The sequence below is a fragment of the Mobula hypostoma genome, chromosome X2 (assembly GCF_963921235.1).
Source record: "Mobula hypostoma chromosome X2, sMobHyp1.1, whole genome shotgun sequence".
Taxonomy (NCBI): Eukaryota; Metazoa; Chordata; class Chondrichthyes; order Myliobatiformes; family Myliobatidae; genus Mobula; species Mobula hypostoma.
The window spans coordinates 6,290,870-6,306,750 of NC_086129.1; the positions used below are offsets into that span (position 1 = coordinate 6,290,870).

At 47.3% G+C, this 15,881-nt stretch overlaps 1 protein-coding gene across 1 annotated transcript in view; it reads right to left on the reverse strand.

Moving 5' to 3' along the window:
* The window catches only part of LOC134340726 (zinc finger protein 420-like), a 77,869-nt gene that overhangs the window by 49,044 nt on the left and 12,944 nt on the right, over nucleotides 1–15,881 (reverse strand). The window contains exons 3-5 of the mRNA XM_063038193.1: nucleotides 12,365–12,538; nucleotides 11,647–11,891; nucleotides 10,635–10,949 (exon numbers count right to left, since the gene is read on the reverse strand). Of these exons, the coding sequence (XP_062894263.1) occupies nucleotides 10,635–10,949; nucleotides 11,647–11,891; nucleotides 12,365–12,538 (734 nt within the window). The remainder of the gene's footprint in view (nucleotides 1–10,634; nucleotides 10,950–11,646; nucleotides 11,892–12,364; nucleotides 12,539–15,881) is intronic.

The following is a 15,881-nucleotide window of genomic DNA, read 5'->3' on the forward strand; positions in this document are numbered from 1 at the left end:
GTTTCTCTCTCCCTCGCTATCTTACTTCTTATATTTTATTTCATGGTTGTCTTTATCTCGTTCATTTCCAGCCACGCTTCACCTAGTCATCCTCAATTTCCAGGTTTTTTTTCTGTATTATTTAACCGTCTGCCCATTCCTTTGCATATTAAATATTTCTTCTCCATTTCTTTTGAACTTTGACAGATTCATGATGCACATACATCGGCAAACATCAGACTGTTACATCAGCAACATGACACACAAAATGCTGGAGGAACTCAGCAGAGTTCCTTGTGTTGACCCGGATTTGCAACATCTTCAGATTTTCTTGTGTTTGTGCATTAGCAACGTGTTCATTTTACCGTTTCCATCCTGATCTCGGTCTCTCTATTGTATCTTTGTTCGATTCTGTGTTTGTGTATTTCAAATTGTATTGACTTCATTACGTACAGGCTTTATATACATGAGAAGTACAAATCTTTGTATTTTCTCTGTCTAAATTTGCAATGTGCAATTTATAGTGACTTACAATAATCACTATGTACAATAGGACAGTCACTCTAACATAGAAATACATTTGTGCCATTGTTTCTGTGTGTGTGTGTGTGTGTGTGTGTGTGTGTGTGTGTGTGTGAGTGTGTGTGTGGGGGGGGGGTGAGTGTGTGTGTCTCTGTGTCTGTGTGTGTGTGTGTCTGTGTGTGTGTGTGTGAGTGGCACCAGGAAGAAGCTGAAGGACTGAAGGACGGTTCAAAATTGGAAACTGCAGGGACAGAGGTAGGGATCGGTCAGTGTCGCTGGTTTCCGTTCAGAGATGAATAATTAGCCAACAAAAAGATGAAATCTGTAAGTGTAGCTCCTTCGTGACAAAGCTCAGTCTTTGAAAGTAAATCTACCGGCCCATTTCCACCAGAGACAATGCTGAGGAAATGCCAAGGAATTTTGATGCATTTGTCTCCAATCGCCGCAATATTTACAATAGAGACAATGGTATTGAATTAAAGTGTTTGTTCAAAGGTCTGTAACTAAGAAAGTTGGTGAGGTGTATACCCGTGTCTCCGGAGACAGACCCTCTGTATAAATCAGGGCCGCTTGGAATGCATCAGCTGTCTGCCGGAGCTGGGAGTACAGGAGCAACACAGATCACAGCTGCTCACTGGAATGGTGTATCCAGTCATCTGGCGAATACAAGGCGTTTACTATCCTTTTATTTCTGCCTTTGGAATTGCCGGTAAGCCGCAGTGTCAGCTGCCGTGGGTGGATGCTGAAGTTTAATCCCAATGACGTGATTGATTTTGCCGCTGGTTTAAACTCTCACATTCCTGTCCCGGTATTCCGCATTTCGGGAATGGAGTGGAAACACCGGGACTACAGATGCTGGGATTTCTATCTAAAAGCAAACCGCTGCAGGAAATCAGCCAATCAGCCACTTTCTGTGAGACTGAGGGGGTCAGGCAGCGTTCTTCCAGCGGTTTGTGTTTCATAATGAGATGCATTTGCAAATATTGTGTTTATACAGCCGGTCAAGCTTATGCCAATTGATCGTCTGCATTTGAATGTATGTGATTGTCCACTTCGGAGCACCAATCAATCCAATGGATTTTTAGTAAATGTCTGAGATATGACTGAAGAGAAAGCAGATGATGGACAACACAGTGAAGTCGATGCTGTCAATGAACACAACCGACGCGTGCTTCATAGTTATCAATACTGTGAAATGTATTCTATTATATCTACACCTGACACCGTTACAGACATCTGACTGCAGCACCGAGTTCGCTGCTGGACGTTGAATTCCTCTCCCCTGCTTCCCTGTGCTGGGTTCATTCGGAGGCGTCATGTCTGTCTGTGAGGTTGTGTCAGTCTGCGCTGTATCTGTTCGAATCAGTCAGTGTTCTGTTGTAAAGTCAGTGAGGTGGTAAATGCTGGAACAGGAAACAAACTCTGGGAATGCTGGAAACACTGAGCCCCAAGAAGCTTTTATGGGAAGAGAAACCAGTTAACACTCGTGTCCGGGGTCTCTCTCAGAACAATCCTGAGGAGAGATACTTTAACTGTTTCCCACATATTCTGTTTCGCCTGGGTGAGTGTTTCCAGCATTCCCTGTTTTCGTTCCGTCCTTCGGATGTTCTGTCGCTGACCAGGATCGCCATGGAAGCTGTTGATGGTCTAACGGACGAATCCCGCCATCAGCGTCTGGGTTTATTCATTTCATCAGGAGGAGACGCGGAAAGGGCCGGCAGAAAATGCTCCATCCAGTGTTGACCCTGAGGAGGTAGTTACCCAGTTTTATCTTTCCGCTGTCTCTTCACATTTCGCTCATCAGTAAGGAATCCGTATTCAGACCATATTGACATTATTTTACAGTATGAACTCCTTCTCTCTCTCCGCCAGCTCTATGCCCTCTCTCAATCTTCCCACCGTTAAGTACAACAATAAAGTGGACATATTACAGGATCCCCTCAGACTGCCGCATTGGCTTCTGCTCAGTATTTTCTCAACTTGCTGTTCCCGTCTCTCTTCCAGCGAACTTGGTGGCGATTGTGATCCTGTCCCGGGGAAAGTGCGGTCTCTCCAATCGTGTCACTCGCCACCTGGTGGGAATGGCAGCGGCCGATCTCCTGGTCGTTATCTCCCATCCGCTGCTGAGCTGGACTGCTCCAATTTATTTTCCCCGATCGTTCCTGTTCATCACTCCTGTGTGCAGAGTCATTCTATGGTTGATGAATGCAAGCACTGCGGCCTCAGTCTGGCTGACTGTCGCTTTCACCATCGATCGATTTGTGGCTATTTATTGTGAGAAACTGAAAACAAAATATTGCACCGAGAGAACGGCGGCTGTGGTTATCGGGACAGTGAGTGTGCTGGCCGGTTGGGAGACTGTCCCCTGGGGCTTTGCATACGGACCTGGACAAATAATTGATGGTGATCCCAGAGGTTGTGTTCCTACACCGAGCTTCACAAACTCTGCCTCATGGGCGGCATTTGAGATGTTTCACCTAATTTTAACCCCTTGTGTCCCATTCTTTCTGATTTTGCTGTTCAATATTCTGACTGTCAGGCGGATTCTAACGGCCAGTCGAGCCCGCAGGGGGCTCCGGGGACAAAAGAGTGGAGAGAATGACAAGGACCGGGAGATGGAGAACCGGCGCAAATCCATTGTTTTGCTCTTCAGCATAACCGGTAGTTTCATATTGTTGTGGGGAACAAGGGTGGTATTTTCCATCTATCAACGGATTTCAAAGGTTTTCTTTTATTCTGTCGCGGATCCCCGTTACATCACAGGACAGACAACGGAAATGCTGCAGGTTCTCAGTTCCTGCACCAACACGTGTATTTACGCACTGACTCAGAGCAAATTCCGAGAGGAACTGAAGAATGCGGTGAAATACCCATTGAATCGGATTTTAAAACTCATTAAACATTAGAAATAAATGTTGTAAAGTATTACAATTCAGCTGCCTTCATGCTCCCTATTCTATCCCCCGACTTGTGGGTAAATGGAAACAATGTGATGAACAGAGTGATAAAACAAACACGAGAGAATCTGCATTAGCTCGAAATACAAAACAACATACACAAAATCAGATCCTGATGAAGGGTCTCGCCACGAAACGTCGACTGTTTACTCTTTTCCTCACACAGAAATCTGGAGGAACTCAGCAGGCCAGGCAGCATTTATGGAAAAGAATAAACTGTCAGCGTTTCGCGTCAAGATCCTTCACCAGAGTCCTGTCAACTGTTTACTCTTTTCCCGTTTTGTGCGAAGGAGACATCGGGAGGAAAGGGCGCGCACGACAGCACGTGAGGGAGAGGGCGCCACGGAGACGACGATAGAGTGACCGTGAGGGAGAGGGCGCCACGGAGACGACGTTAGAGTGACCGTGAGGGAGAGGGCGCCACGGAGACGACGATAGAGTGACCGTGAGGGAGAGGGCGCCACGGAGACGACCTTAGAGTGACCGTGAGGGAGAGGGCGCCACGGAGACGACGATAGAGTGACCGTGAGGGAGAGGGCGCCACGGAGACGACGCTAGAGTTACAGTAAGGGAGAGGGCGCCACGGAGACGACTCTAGAGTGACCGTGAGGGAGAGGGCGCCACGGACACGACGCTAGAGTGACCGTGAGGGAGAGGGCGCCACGGACACGACGCTGGAGTGACCGTGAGGGAGAGGGCGCCACGGAGACGACGCTAGAGTGACCGTGAGGGAGAGGGCGCCACGGAGACGACGCTAGAGTGACCGTGAGGGAGAGGGCGCCACGGAGACGACGCTAGAGTGACCGTGAGGGAGAGGGCGCCACGGAGACGACGTTAGAGTGACCGTGAGGGAGAGGGCGCCACGGAGACGACGATAGAGTGACCGTGAGGGAGAGGGCGCCACGGAGACGACGCTAGAGTGACCGTGAGGGAGAGGGCGCCACGGAGATGACTCTAGAGTGACCGTGAGGGAGAGGGCGCCACGGAGACGACACTAGAGTGCCCGTGAGGGAGAGAGCGCCATGGAGACGACGTTAGAGTGACCGTGAGTGAGAGGGCGCCACGGAGACGACTCTAGAGTGACCGTGAGGGAGAGGACGCCACGGAGACAACGCTAGAGTGACCGTGAGGGAGAGGGCGCCACGGAGACGACGTTAGAGTGACCGTGAGGGAGAGGGCGCGAGGGAGATGTCGTGACAGTGAACGCGATGGAGAGGGCGTTTGGTAGAGGCAGAGAAAATAGAATGAGAGAGAGAGCGAGATATTGAAGCGACCAAGACATTGTGAGCGAGACAGAGAGAGAGCGAGCGAGAGAGAGAGATAGAGACAGAGAGAGGGAGAGTGAGAGAGAGGGAGAGGGAGACAGAAAGAGAGAGCGGGAGGGACAGAGAGAGAGGGTGAGGGAGAGGGAGATAGACAGACAGACGGATAGATAGATAGATAGATAGATAGATAGATAGATAGATAGATAGATAGATAGATAGATAGAAAACAGGCTGTGTGACATTGCGGGATCTGTGGTTTCACTCTATCACTGAGATCGGCTTGTTTAGTGGATGATAAGTATTATTTTGAATTATGTACAGCTTCTACTGTAGACATTAGTTTTTTTTGTTCTGTATTAAAATACTATGAGTTCTAACAAATTGTGTGGTTTCAATACGTGTGCTGTCTCCTTTGTTTGCGAATGCATACGTAAATGGCCTGAGCTGAATCAAAGAAGAATACAATAAATGATTTTTAAAATAATGTTCATTACAAGCAGGCTATTAGAAAGCACCTAAATACATGGGATGGAAAGATATGAATCAGATGTAGCAAACATTTTAGCGGGGGACACAGACAGGAGTATCTGTGGAAATGAGTGAGACTGCAGGATGGTGCGTCATCCCTATCAGGCCATGACCAAGGATGTCTCTGAGAAAGTTCGGGCCATTCTGAAACGGCAGGGTGAGCAGTCGGAGGTTGTGGTTCTTATTAGAACTAATAACAGAAAGACAATGTTTTGCAAAGAGAATTAAGGGAGTTGGTCTGAAAGTTCGGAAATAGGAACTCTTGCGTAGTGATTGCAGGATTCCTTCAGATGCCACATGCTTGCGATATAAGATATACTAAGTTGGTACAGTTAAATCTGTGGCTAATTATCTGGTGCAGGAGGGAGAGCATCAGGAAATAAGATCATTGGTCCCTCTTGCAGGGTAAGTGGGACTGGTGTCAGGAGGATGGGTTACAGTGAAGGGGATGTAATATTCTCACAGGGAAGCTTGCAGGAGACACGATGATGATTTTTAACATGTGGCATATGGAGGAGGTGTTGGGATCCAGAGCTACAGGTCAGTAAGTTGCAATGAGCGGAAGGTTGAGATGAGGTCGAGGACCCTAACAGGAAGTCCAGATACGGCCGAGTTGATGAGCACAGTGGCAGCGGAGGGCAGAAGTGCGTTTATTTCAGAGCAGAGTGTACAACAGTGAAAGCAGATGTACTGAGAGCCCGGATTAGTACATGTCACGGTGATTCATCCATTATAGAGATCTGGTCGAGAGAAGGGCAGGACTGGTATCGAAACACTCCAGGATTCATGTGATTCAGACAGTGCAGAGGGGGGTAGATGAGGGTGGGGAGCTGCGTTGATGATCAGGCACAATGTCACAAGGTTGAGGTTATCCCGAAGGCTCATCCAGTCAGACAATGCGGGTAGAACTGAGGAATAAGAAAGGTGCAATCACTGTGATGGGATTATACTGCAGGCCTCCCGATAGACAGTAAGAGAGAGGGACAGATATGTCAGCAGATTATGGGCTGATGTGAAAACAACAGAGTAGCTGTAGTTGGTAAATAGTCTCCCCAGAATGACTGAGACATCCTTACTGCCTGATACTTGGATGGGGTATTATTTGTTCGTTGTGCTCAGGAACGTTTCCGGACAGAGTATGTAGATGATCCACCAGGGAGGGGGACATACTTGACATTTTATTGGTCAATGAGCCTAGCGAGATGTCTGGAATTCCACTGGGAAAGATTTAAGGATTATAATTCTGAAGGGTTTCAGCTAGTTATTGAATAAGGATGAGACTGAACCTGAAGGTGGATGAATGTAAGTTTGTGGAAGACTTGGGCAGGTGTCATAGAGAGTAGTCTGGGAGCTGATGTTACTGGTTGTTACTGGATGGAGCTGCTATTAGCTGATGTCTGACATGTGAGAGTCACGTACCGCCCAGCCGGTCAGAATGTATTAGTTCCCTATCCCTGTGAGGAGGGATGGGCAGGGATGGTCAGGAACTTAGGGTGATGAGAAATATTGTATTTATTTAAAAATATAAGAGGAGTCATGTGCAAGGACGAGGAAGATGAAATTGGACGGGTTCTTGGAGAAACATACAGGGAGCAAGAAAGAAGTCACACAGTGAATCAGGAGAGTGAAGAGTGACCTGGAAATGTCCTCATTCAGGAGGATCAATGGGAATCCCAATGCATCTTATGCATACACAGAAAGAACAGTAGAGTGGGGTGAGGACAGGGCCACTCAAGGACAAAGGTGGGAGTTTACACCCGGAGGCAGAGTTAGCATGTGAGGTAGTAAATGAATACTGATGTTCACTCAGTGTAGAAGGAGGAAAGCGTGATGAGAAAGGCGGTATGGTGATATTCTCCAGCGTGTTGATACTAAAGAGGAGGTGCTGTTGGGTCTCTCAGACCATTTAGATGAGTAAGTCCTTTGGGGGATTTAGACCATTGGGGGACACAAATCACATGCAGTTAAATGCGATGTTTAAACTGCCGGAACCATACTGTAAGAACAGAGATCTTAACAACATCTGACCCGTACTGTAAGGGAACGGAATGGTCTATCTCTGGTGTAAGCATATCCTGCGCATGTGACTGCACAAGTATAATCAACATTTGACTACAGGAACAGTGAACTTTACAATATCTAGACCTTCACTACCAGGACACAGAACAATAAAACTCACAGCACTGTGCAGTGAGCACACGCTCCTGTACACACCCAGCACTGTACTCCACCGTTAAACACTTCAAGGACAGGGAACTGTACAAACGTGATATTGTACTACAATTCATGAACACTATCTATCCCCTCAATCCCACTGGACATCTCTCAGGATGTAACAGAGAGTTGACAAAGGAGAACCTTGAATGATGTGTGCTTCAATTTGCAAAGGTTTTTGAAATGCTGCTGGCAGAAAGAGGAACAGAAACGTAGGCAGGTTCTGTAAAGTTGGAAAGAGTAGTGTGTGGCTGTAATTTCCCCAACATTTACTCAGATTTTCTTAGTGTCGAGGCTCTGAGGAGTGGAATTTGTTGGCATCCTGGAAATACTTACCAGCATTTACAGCCTATACTATGTCAGCTTGTGCAGATTTAGCATGTCCTCTAAAAAATTGATAATGTTCTCTGGATATTTAGTGGAGAATAGCCTGACTGGTCTGGTTTAGAAACACCGATGCCCTTGAATGCAATAACAATTGAAATGCTGTGGATGCAGCCATTCCATCACAGGTAAAACCGTCCTCACCACTGAACACATTTACAAGAAGCGCTGTCACAGGAAAGCTGCATCCACATTCAAGGACCCCATCATCCAGGCGATGCTCTCTTCTCCATGCTGCCATCAAGAAGGAGTTACAGGAGCCCCAGGTCCCACAGCATCAGGTTCAGGAATAGCTATTAAACCCCAACGATCAGGCTTTGGAAGCAGAGAGGATAATGTCACTCAGCACAACAATGAACTCGCTTTCAGGGAATCCACAGCTCATGTTCTTGATTATTACTGCATATTTATCATCCGTTTTGCTTTTATTTTGTTTAACTTACACAATTTAGTCTCTTTGTTGTCTGTTCTACATTGGTGATTTGCCAGTCTTTGATGTGTGCAGTTTTTCATTGATTCCTTCTTGTATCTTTGTATTCACTGTGCACGCCCGCTACAAAATGTATATGTTGACATTTGTACTTTAACAATAAATTTACTTTCAACATTGAACTACACAGAAAGTATCTTGTGAGAATAGGTGGAGTACGATAGGGCTTTTCTCTTTGGCAGGAAGCAGGATGAGAGGGGACTTGATTGAGGTAGACAAAATGATAGGAGGTATCAAATGAGTGGAAATCCAGAGCATGCTTTCCAAAGGGAAAGTTGTTAAAACAAGGAGGCCCAGTTTTAAGGTGATGGGAGAAAAATGTGTGTATGTTTTTTTTTTGGGGGGGGGTGTTGTGCGGATGACTGAGGATAACTTTTAAACACAGAAAATGTGTGGAGTTTACTGCTAGGGATGGCGGTAAAGGCAGATGCATTAGGGACACTTAACAGACCTTGCACTGGGCATGACCCTTGCAATTGATGAATTTCAGTGGGAGACCATTTTGATAACAGTCATCCTCAAAGATGGACACAATCTTGGAGGATTTTGCTAAACTAAGGGCAGCTAATGATCACCTCCCACCTTCTACTTGCTGCTCACCTTCCACCACCTTCTTATCCTGACCTCTCATTTCTTTCTTCCGGTCCTGTTAAAGGGTCTCTGCCCGAAATGTTGACAGTTTACTTAGCATCCCTTAGATGCTGAGTTCCTCCAGCATTTTCTGTGTGTTGCAAGCTTATGAGAAATATGTTAGGTACGAGCTGGGGAGAGCAGAGGCCGGGAGTAGCTGTAACTTACACCTGACGTCTGAGAGTTATTTAATGATGAGTGGTTCAAAATTCAAATGGTTTATGTGAGGGGGAAAGACAAGAATCCAGACATTGTATGATTAGAGATGTTGTAAATGCTGTCAGAAAGCATAAGGCATGATAAGGAATGTTTAGAAACTGGAAATTAGACAATGCCCTTGATACATATGCAGCAATATGCTAATTGAACAGATAATCTGCAGTGCTGAAAGACGGTAGGGGACAGGGAATAATTTTGCTGAGCAAGCCTGGAGAGAACACCTTCTAGGTACATTAACAAACAAAAGGGGCACTGCAGAGAAAGCAGGAATGTAGCCAACTCAGTGGTGGAGGAGTGAAAGTTATGTTTGGAGCCGGGATATGTGACCACATCACCAAATGGATATTTCACGGCAGTATTCCCCAAACAGAAAGTGATGGCGGTGCGGGGTGGGGAGGCATCAGGAAGAATACCTTGATATTCCACGCACATTGCTAACACATTGCTGGGAGCACTGGGACTCTCATAGAACACGATGGTTGATAACTCACCAGGACTGAATAAAATTCACTCCAGGTTATTGAGTGAATGGGGCAAGATTGCAGATGGTAGGGTCTTTCACAGAGATAGCTGTAATCTATTTTGAATCACACATTTTGCTGTAGAGGACTGCAGATGAGCCAATAATTTTCGCCGTTTAACATGGGCTATAGACAGCAACCAGGAAAAGCATAGTTGAAACAAGAAATTGGTGCAGTTGTGGTTATTGAAGAAAGTTTCCAAGGATTCAGCAGAACACAGAGCAGCTGGAAATGTGGGCAGAGGAATGGCATATGAGGTGTTGTACCCGAGGACGTGAAATTTTAGAAGATGTTTTTTTTTGTTTCAGTATCTCTCTCCAGTTGGAGTAGCAAGAATGGCAGTTCTGCCAGTGACGTTCTCTGCCTCAGGATGTGGGAGGTCAGTGTCCCCGATAAATAAACATGAGGGACATGCACCAGCTGTAGCTCCTGACTGACCGTGTGAAGTAAATGGAGGTGGAGATCGACAGACCTGGGCTCATCAAGAACAATGAGAACTCGAGGCGCTCAAGCAACAACATGGATTGTCAAACCGTGAGGAAAGGGGACCACTGGAAGAACCGCGCTGGATGCTGAGGAAAAGGCTCATCACTCTGAGAAGAGCGGAGCAACATCGGAGGCGCAGGAGAGAAAGAGCACAGAACGATCTGCATTTATCAGTCACCCATTTCAGTTCACCAAACAGCTGCTGGGTCAAAAGAGAAGCGGGAAGCTGTCCTGCACAAAGGAACAGATGGATCGCCATCTTCGAGGTACCTTCAGCAATCCGGACAGGGAAGTTGAACTGGGAGACTGTGATGCCCTCATCGCCCCCACAGAACCAACAGAGGCTTTCGACCTTCGAGAGCCTCTCTTCAAGGAGGTTCAGCAAGTAGTCAAGAAAGCCAGAGCTAGCTCAGCTCCTGGTCCGAGTGACACCACCTACAACATCTACAAACGCTGCCCCCGGCTTCTCCGGCGGCTGTGGAGAATCCTCAAGGTCGTCTGGAACAGAGGCAAAGTGCCCCAGCAATGAAAGTATGCAAACGGGGAGTGGATACCAAAACAAGAGAACTCCGAGAACATCAGCCAGTTTAGAATATCCTTGCTGAGTGTTGAAGGGAAGATCTTCTTCAGGGTGGTGGCAGAGCGCCTGACAGAGTACTTCCTGAGGAACAATTACATTGATGCCTCCGTCCAGAAGGGCGGCGTCCCAAGGGAACCAGGCTGCTTGGAGCACACTGGAGTCATCACACGGCTCCTGACAGAGGCCAGAGAGAATAAGGGTGACTTAGTGGTTCTGTGGTTGGATTTGGCCAATGCCTGTGCGTCAATCCCCCACAAGGTTGTTGAAGACGCTCTGAGGAGGCACCATGTCCCTGCAGGAATCAGAAGCTTCCACCTGAGAGTCTCAACAGGGCCAATGACATCAGACTGGTGCCGGCTGGAGATTCGGATCATCACAGGCTGCGCCATCTCTGTCATCCTTTTCGTCCTGGCAATGAACACGCTGGTAAAATCTTCAGAGCCGGAGTGTCGAGGCCCGAAATCAAGATCTGGGATCCGCCAATTACCAATACGAGCCTTCATGGATGATCTGACCATCACTACGGAGTCACTGCCTGGTGCGAGGTGGATCCTTGAGGGGCTGGAAAGGGTGATGAGGTGGGCAAGGATGTCCTTTAAGCCTGCAAAATCTAGATCTGTAGTGCTGAAGAAGGGGAGAGTACGGGATAAGTTTCGTTTCGCTATTCAGGACATTCCAATTCCTACCATCAGAGAGAGCCCTGTTAAAAGTCTTGGGAAGATGTTTGATGCCACACTCAGAGATAAGGCGGCAATAAGAAACACCTGTGGGGAGTTTGAACAATGGTTGTTAGAGGTTGACAGGACTGGCCTTCCAGGGCGGTTTAAGGCATGAATTTACCAGCACGGTGTAACACCAAGAATCCTCTGACCACTGCTTCTCTATTTCCAATTTCCACTGTTGCTGAATTAGAGAGGGTAGTCAGCCGGGTCCTGCGAAGGTGGCTGGGTTTACCGAGGAACATCAGCAGCATCGCTCTGCACGGGAATAACTGCAAACCGAGGCTCCCCCTGAAATCCATCGAGGAGGAGTTCGAGGTTTTGCGAGCAAGAGAGGTCCTGCAGTTCCGGGAATCTTCAGATCCAAAGGTTGCCGGAACAAGAGTGGCAGTGAGAACTGGAAGAGAGTGGAGATGTGACAAGAATACACATAGATTAAGAGGTTAGCTGGCCTGGGCTGGCACCAGTGGGATCAGCAGTTGGTCTGCCACCTGTCTTCAGGAGAGAGAGAGAACTGGAGGAGAGTGGAGAGCAGAGGCTGCAGTGGGAGAAGCTGAGGCGCGACTGGGCCACAAAGTGCTGGCGGGGGCAGTCACCAAGGGAAGATTTGGACCTGGAAGTCTTGAATTCCACCATTTTGACAAAGTACAAGTGAAAAAGCGACGAGAACTGGTTCAGAATGAAGTAAGGGCAGCTGTGGAGGAGGGGAGGACCAGCAGAGCAGTGGCAATGAAACAGCAAGGAGCCTGGACCAAATGGGAGCAGGCGATCGAGCGAAAGATCACATGGAACGATCTCTGGAAGGTGGATCCACACCGCATCAAGTTCCTTATCCAGGCTATTTATGACGTCCTTCCTAGCCCATCCAACCTGCCCAGCTGGGGCCTTGCAGAACGACCAGCTTGCCCCCTCTGTGAGAAGACTGGAACACTAGAGCATCTTCTGAGCTGCTGCCCCAGAGCTCTTTGCCGATGGCCATTATCAGTGGTCGCATGACCACGTCCTCCAGACAATTGCTGAGACAATCTGCAGCACCCTTAACATCTGCCGGAAAATAAGTCCGGTCAAGTATATCATCTGCTTTGTCAAAGAGGGAGAAAGACCATCAGAACACCAGAAAGCAACTGGGTTGCTCTTCACTGCGCAGGACCGGAAGCTGAAAGCAGACCTGGGAAAACAGCTGCGGTTTCCTCCACACATCACAGAGACTACATTGCGGCCCGACATTGTGTTGTGCTCCGGCTCATTGAAGAACGTTCCTATGCTGGAGCTTACCGTGCCGTGGGAAGAACGCATGGAGGAGGCCTACCAGCGGAAAAGAGGCAAGTATGAAGATCTGAAGAACAACTGCTAAAGAAGAGGCTGGAGAGCAAAGTGTTGGCCCGTGGAGGCCGGGTGTCGTGGCTTCGCAGGCCAGTCGCTCTGCAAAGTGTACACCTCACTTGGAATCACGGGAGAGAGAAGAAGGAGAGCCATTTCTACCACCATGGATGCAGCAGAGTAAGTGTCAAGATGGCTCTGGATAAGGAGGGCAGATCAGTGGGTTGCTGCTAGGACACAGGCCGGGGTCTGATCAACCCCGCTCGGGTCGCCTGGGTGAGGCTGTATGATGTTGAAAGACCCGAAAGACCTGACGACCCCAGGTAACATCACTGATGATGTGCCCTAGATTAGCATCAGTCAGATGTTTCTGTAAGAAGAAGAAGAAAGAAGACCAGATCCCTTCATGAAATGGTTACAACTAAGGTGAATGACGCTGCAAAGTTTTGTGTCCGGCAGGAGAGTCAAGGGAAAGAGTCGCACAGTGCAGGGTCCCCAGTGGCTGCTCCCCTCGCAACAGGAACACGTTTTGAATACTGATGGGGGAATAACCTCTCCGGCCACACCAGCAGCATCCAGGCTGTTGGCACTGACAGTGTCTCAGAAGCCCAGTCGGGAGGGCGAGATCGGGCAGGACAGCATTTGAGAGAAATCCGTGTGCATGGCCAAGTCAGTGATCGCTCCCAGGTCTGCTGACATCCATTCCACTCCCCTTGCAATTTTTGCTCATTTCTTTCTCAATTCCTGCTAAAACACTGTTTACATTTACATCATTTATTATTATATTGTAATTTGTCTTCTACTGTGCCTATTGTCTTGTGTATTAATTATTGTACTGCCCTGCACTGTTTGTGCACTTTATGTAGTGCTGTGAAGGTCTGTAGTCTAGTGTAGTTTTGTGTTGTTGAACGTAGTCTCGTGTAGCCTTGTGCTGCCTCACATAGTCTAGTGTAGTTTTTGTGTTGTTGAACGTAGTCCAGTGCAGCCTTGTGCTGCCTCACATAGTCTAGTGTAGTTTTTGTGTTGTTGAACGTAGTCCAGTGTAGCCTTGTGCTGCCTCACATAGTCTAGTGTAGTTTTGTGTTGTTGTACGTAGTCTCGTGTAGCCTTGTGCTGCCTCACATAGTCTAGTGTAGTTTTGTGTTGTTGTACGTAGTCTCGTGTAGCCTTGTGCTGTCTCACATAGTCTAGTGTAGTTTTTGTGTTGTTGAACGTAGTCTCGTGTAGCCTTGTGCTGCCTCACATAGTCTAGTGTAGTTTTGTGTTGTTTCATGTAGTACCAGGGTCCTGGAGGAACGTTGTTTTGTTTTTACTGTGTACTGTCCCAGCAGTTTATGGTCGAAATGACAATAAAAGCGACTTGACTTGACTTAAGCAACACATCAAAGTTGCTGGTGAACACAGTTTGGCAAAAGGAACAACAGTGAACTATTATCTGATTGGGGAAAATGTTCAAACAACAGAAGTACAGAAGGAAATATGAGTCCTTGGGCAAGACTCCCAGAAGGATAACTTACAGGTTGAGTCTGTGGTAAAGAAGGCAAATGCAATGCTGACATTTGTTTAAATTCAAGTAGAATATATATGGGCATCCGTTATCTCGTGAGAGCATGGATTTGCGCCTTGGAAGGTTTCCAGGGCGCAGGCCTGGCCAAGGTTGCATGGAAGACTGGCAGTTGCCCATTCGGCAAGTCTTCCCTCTCCACGCCACCGATGTTGTCCAAGGGAAGGGCACTGGGACCCATACAGCTTGGCACCGGTGTATGGCAGAGCAATGTGTAGTTAAGTGCCTTGCTCAAGGACACAACACACTGCCTCAGCTGAGGTTCGAACTAGCGACCTTCAGATCACTAGACCGACACATTAACCACTTGGCCACGAGCCAACTATAACCAAGTAGAATATATAAGCAAGGAGATAATGCTGATAGTTTATAAGACACTACTTAGGCCGCACTTAGAATATATCTCAGAAAAGGTGTGTTGTCATTGGAGAGGGTACAGAGGATGTTCAAGAATACGATTCCGGGAATGAAGGGTTCAGATATAAGGAGCGTTTGCCAGCCTTTGGCCTGTAATCCTGCACTGACTTATTTTTTTTTAATAAATGCGGGTGTTGGGGGGTAAATCTCACTGAAACCCACCGAATGTGGAAAGGTCCGGATAGTGCGGATGAGGAGAGGAATTTTCGAATGGTGGGGTAGCCATAACAGAGGGCACAGTCTCAAAACTGAGGAGTGACCTTTTAGAGTAGTTAAGGAGGATTTTATTTAGTCAGAGAGCAGTGAATCTGTGGAATTCTCTGACACAGACGACAGTGGGTGGGGGCAGGTTTGTGCGTACATTTAAGGTTGAAGCTAATAGTTTGCTGATCAGTCAGGGCATCAGGCCAAGGAGGCAGGTGCAGGGGGCTAACGGCATTTCATTGGCTTTGTATCTGCATTTGGCACAATGACAATAAAGTTGAATCTAATCTCATCTCATCTATTGGCTCACTTAAATCATTTTTCATCTCCTCTCTCCTGTGTGTGTGTGTTTTTTTTAGTTGTCTCCTGTTGGTTATGTGAAAGCTTTCCAATCCTCTAACTTCCCACTATTTTCTTGCTATATTATATGACCTCGCTTTTGCTTTTATCAAAAACAGGAGAAAATCTGTGGATGCTGGAAATGCAAGAAACACATACACAGAATGCTGGAGGATCCTAGGAGGCCAGGCAGCATATATGAGAAATAGTAAACAGCCGGCGTTTTGGGCCGAGACCCTTCATCAGGACTGGGGGGAAAAATATAAGACGTCAGAGGAAAATGTGTGGGGTTTGGAGGGTGGAAGGAGTGGTAGGTGATCGATGAAACTGGGAGAGGGGTAGTAGTGAAGGGGAAAAAAATCTTAGGATATAATTTCCTTAACGATTGTCGAAAGATTATTGCTAATACCTCCACATTTCTTCGGCCACCTCTTTCAGATCTCTGGGTTGTACACCATCTTGTCCAGGTGACCTATTTACCTTCAGACCTTTGTGTTTCCAAGAACCTTCTCCCGAGTAACGTAACTTTACACATTCTGACCA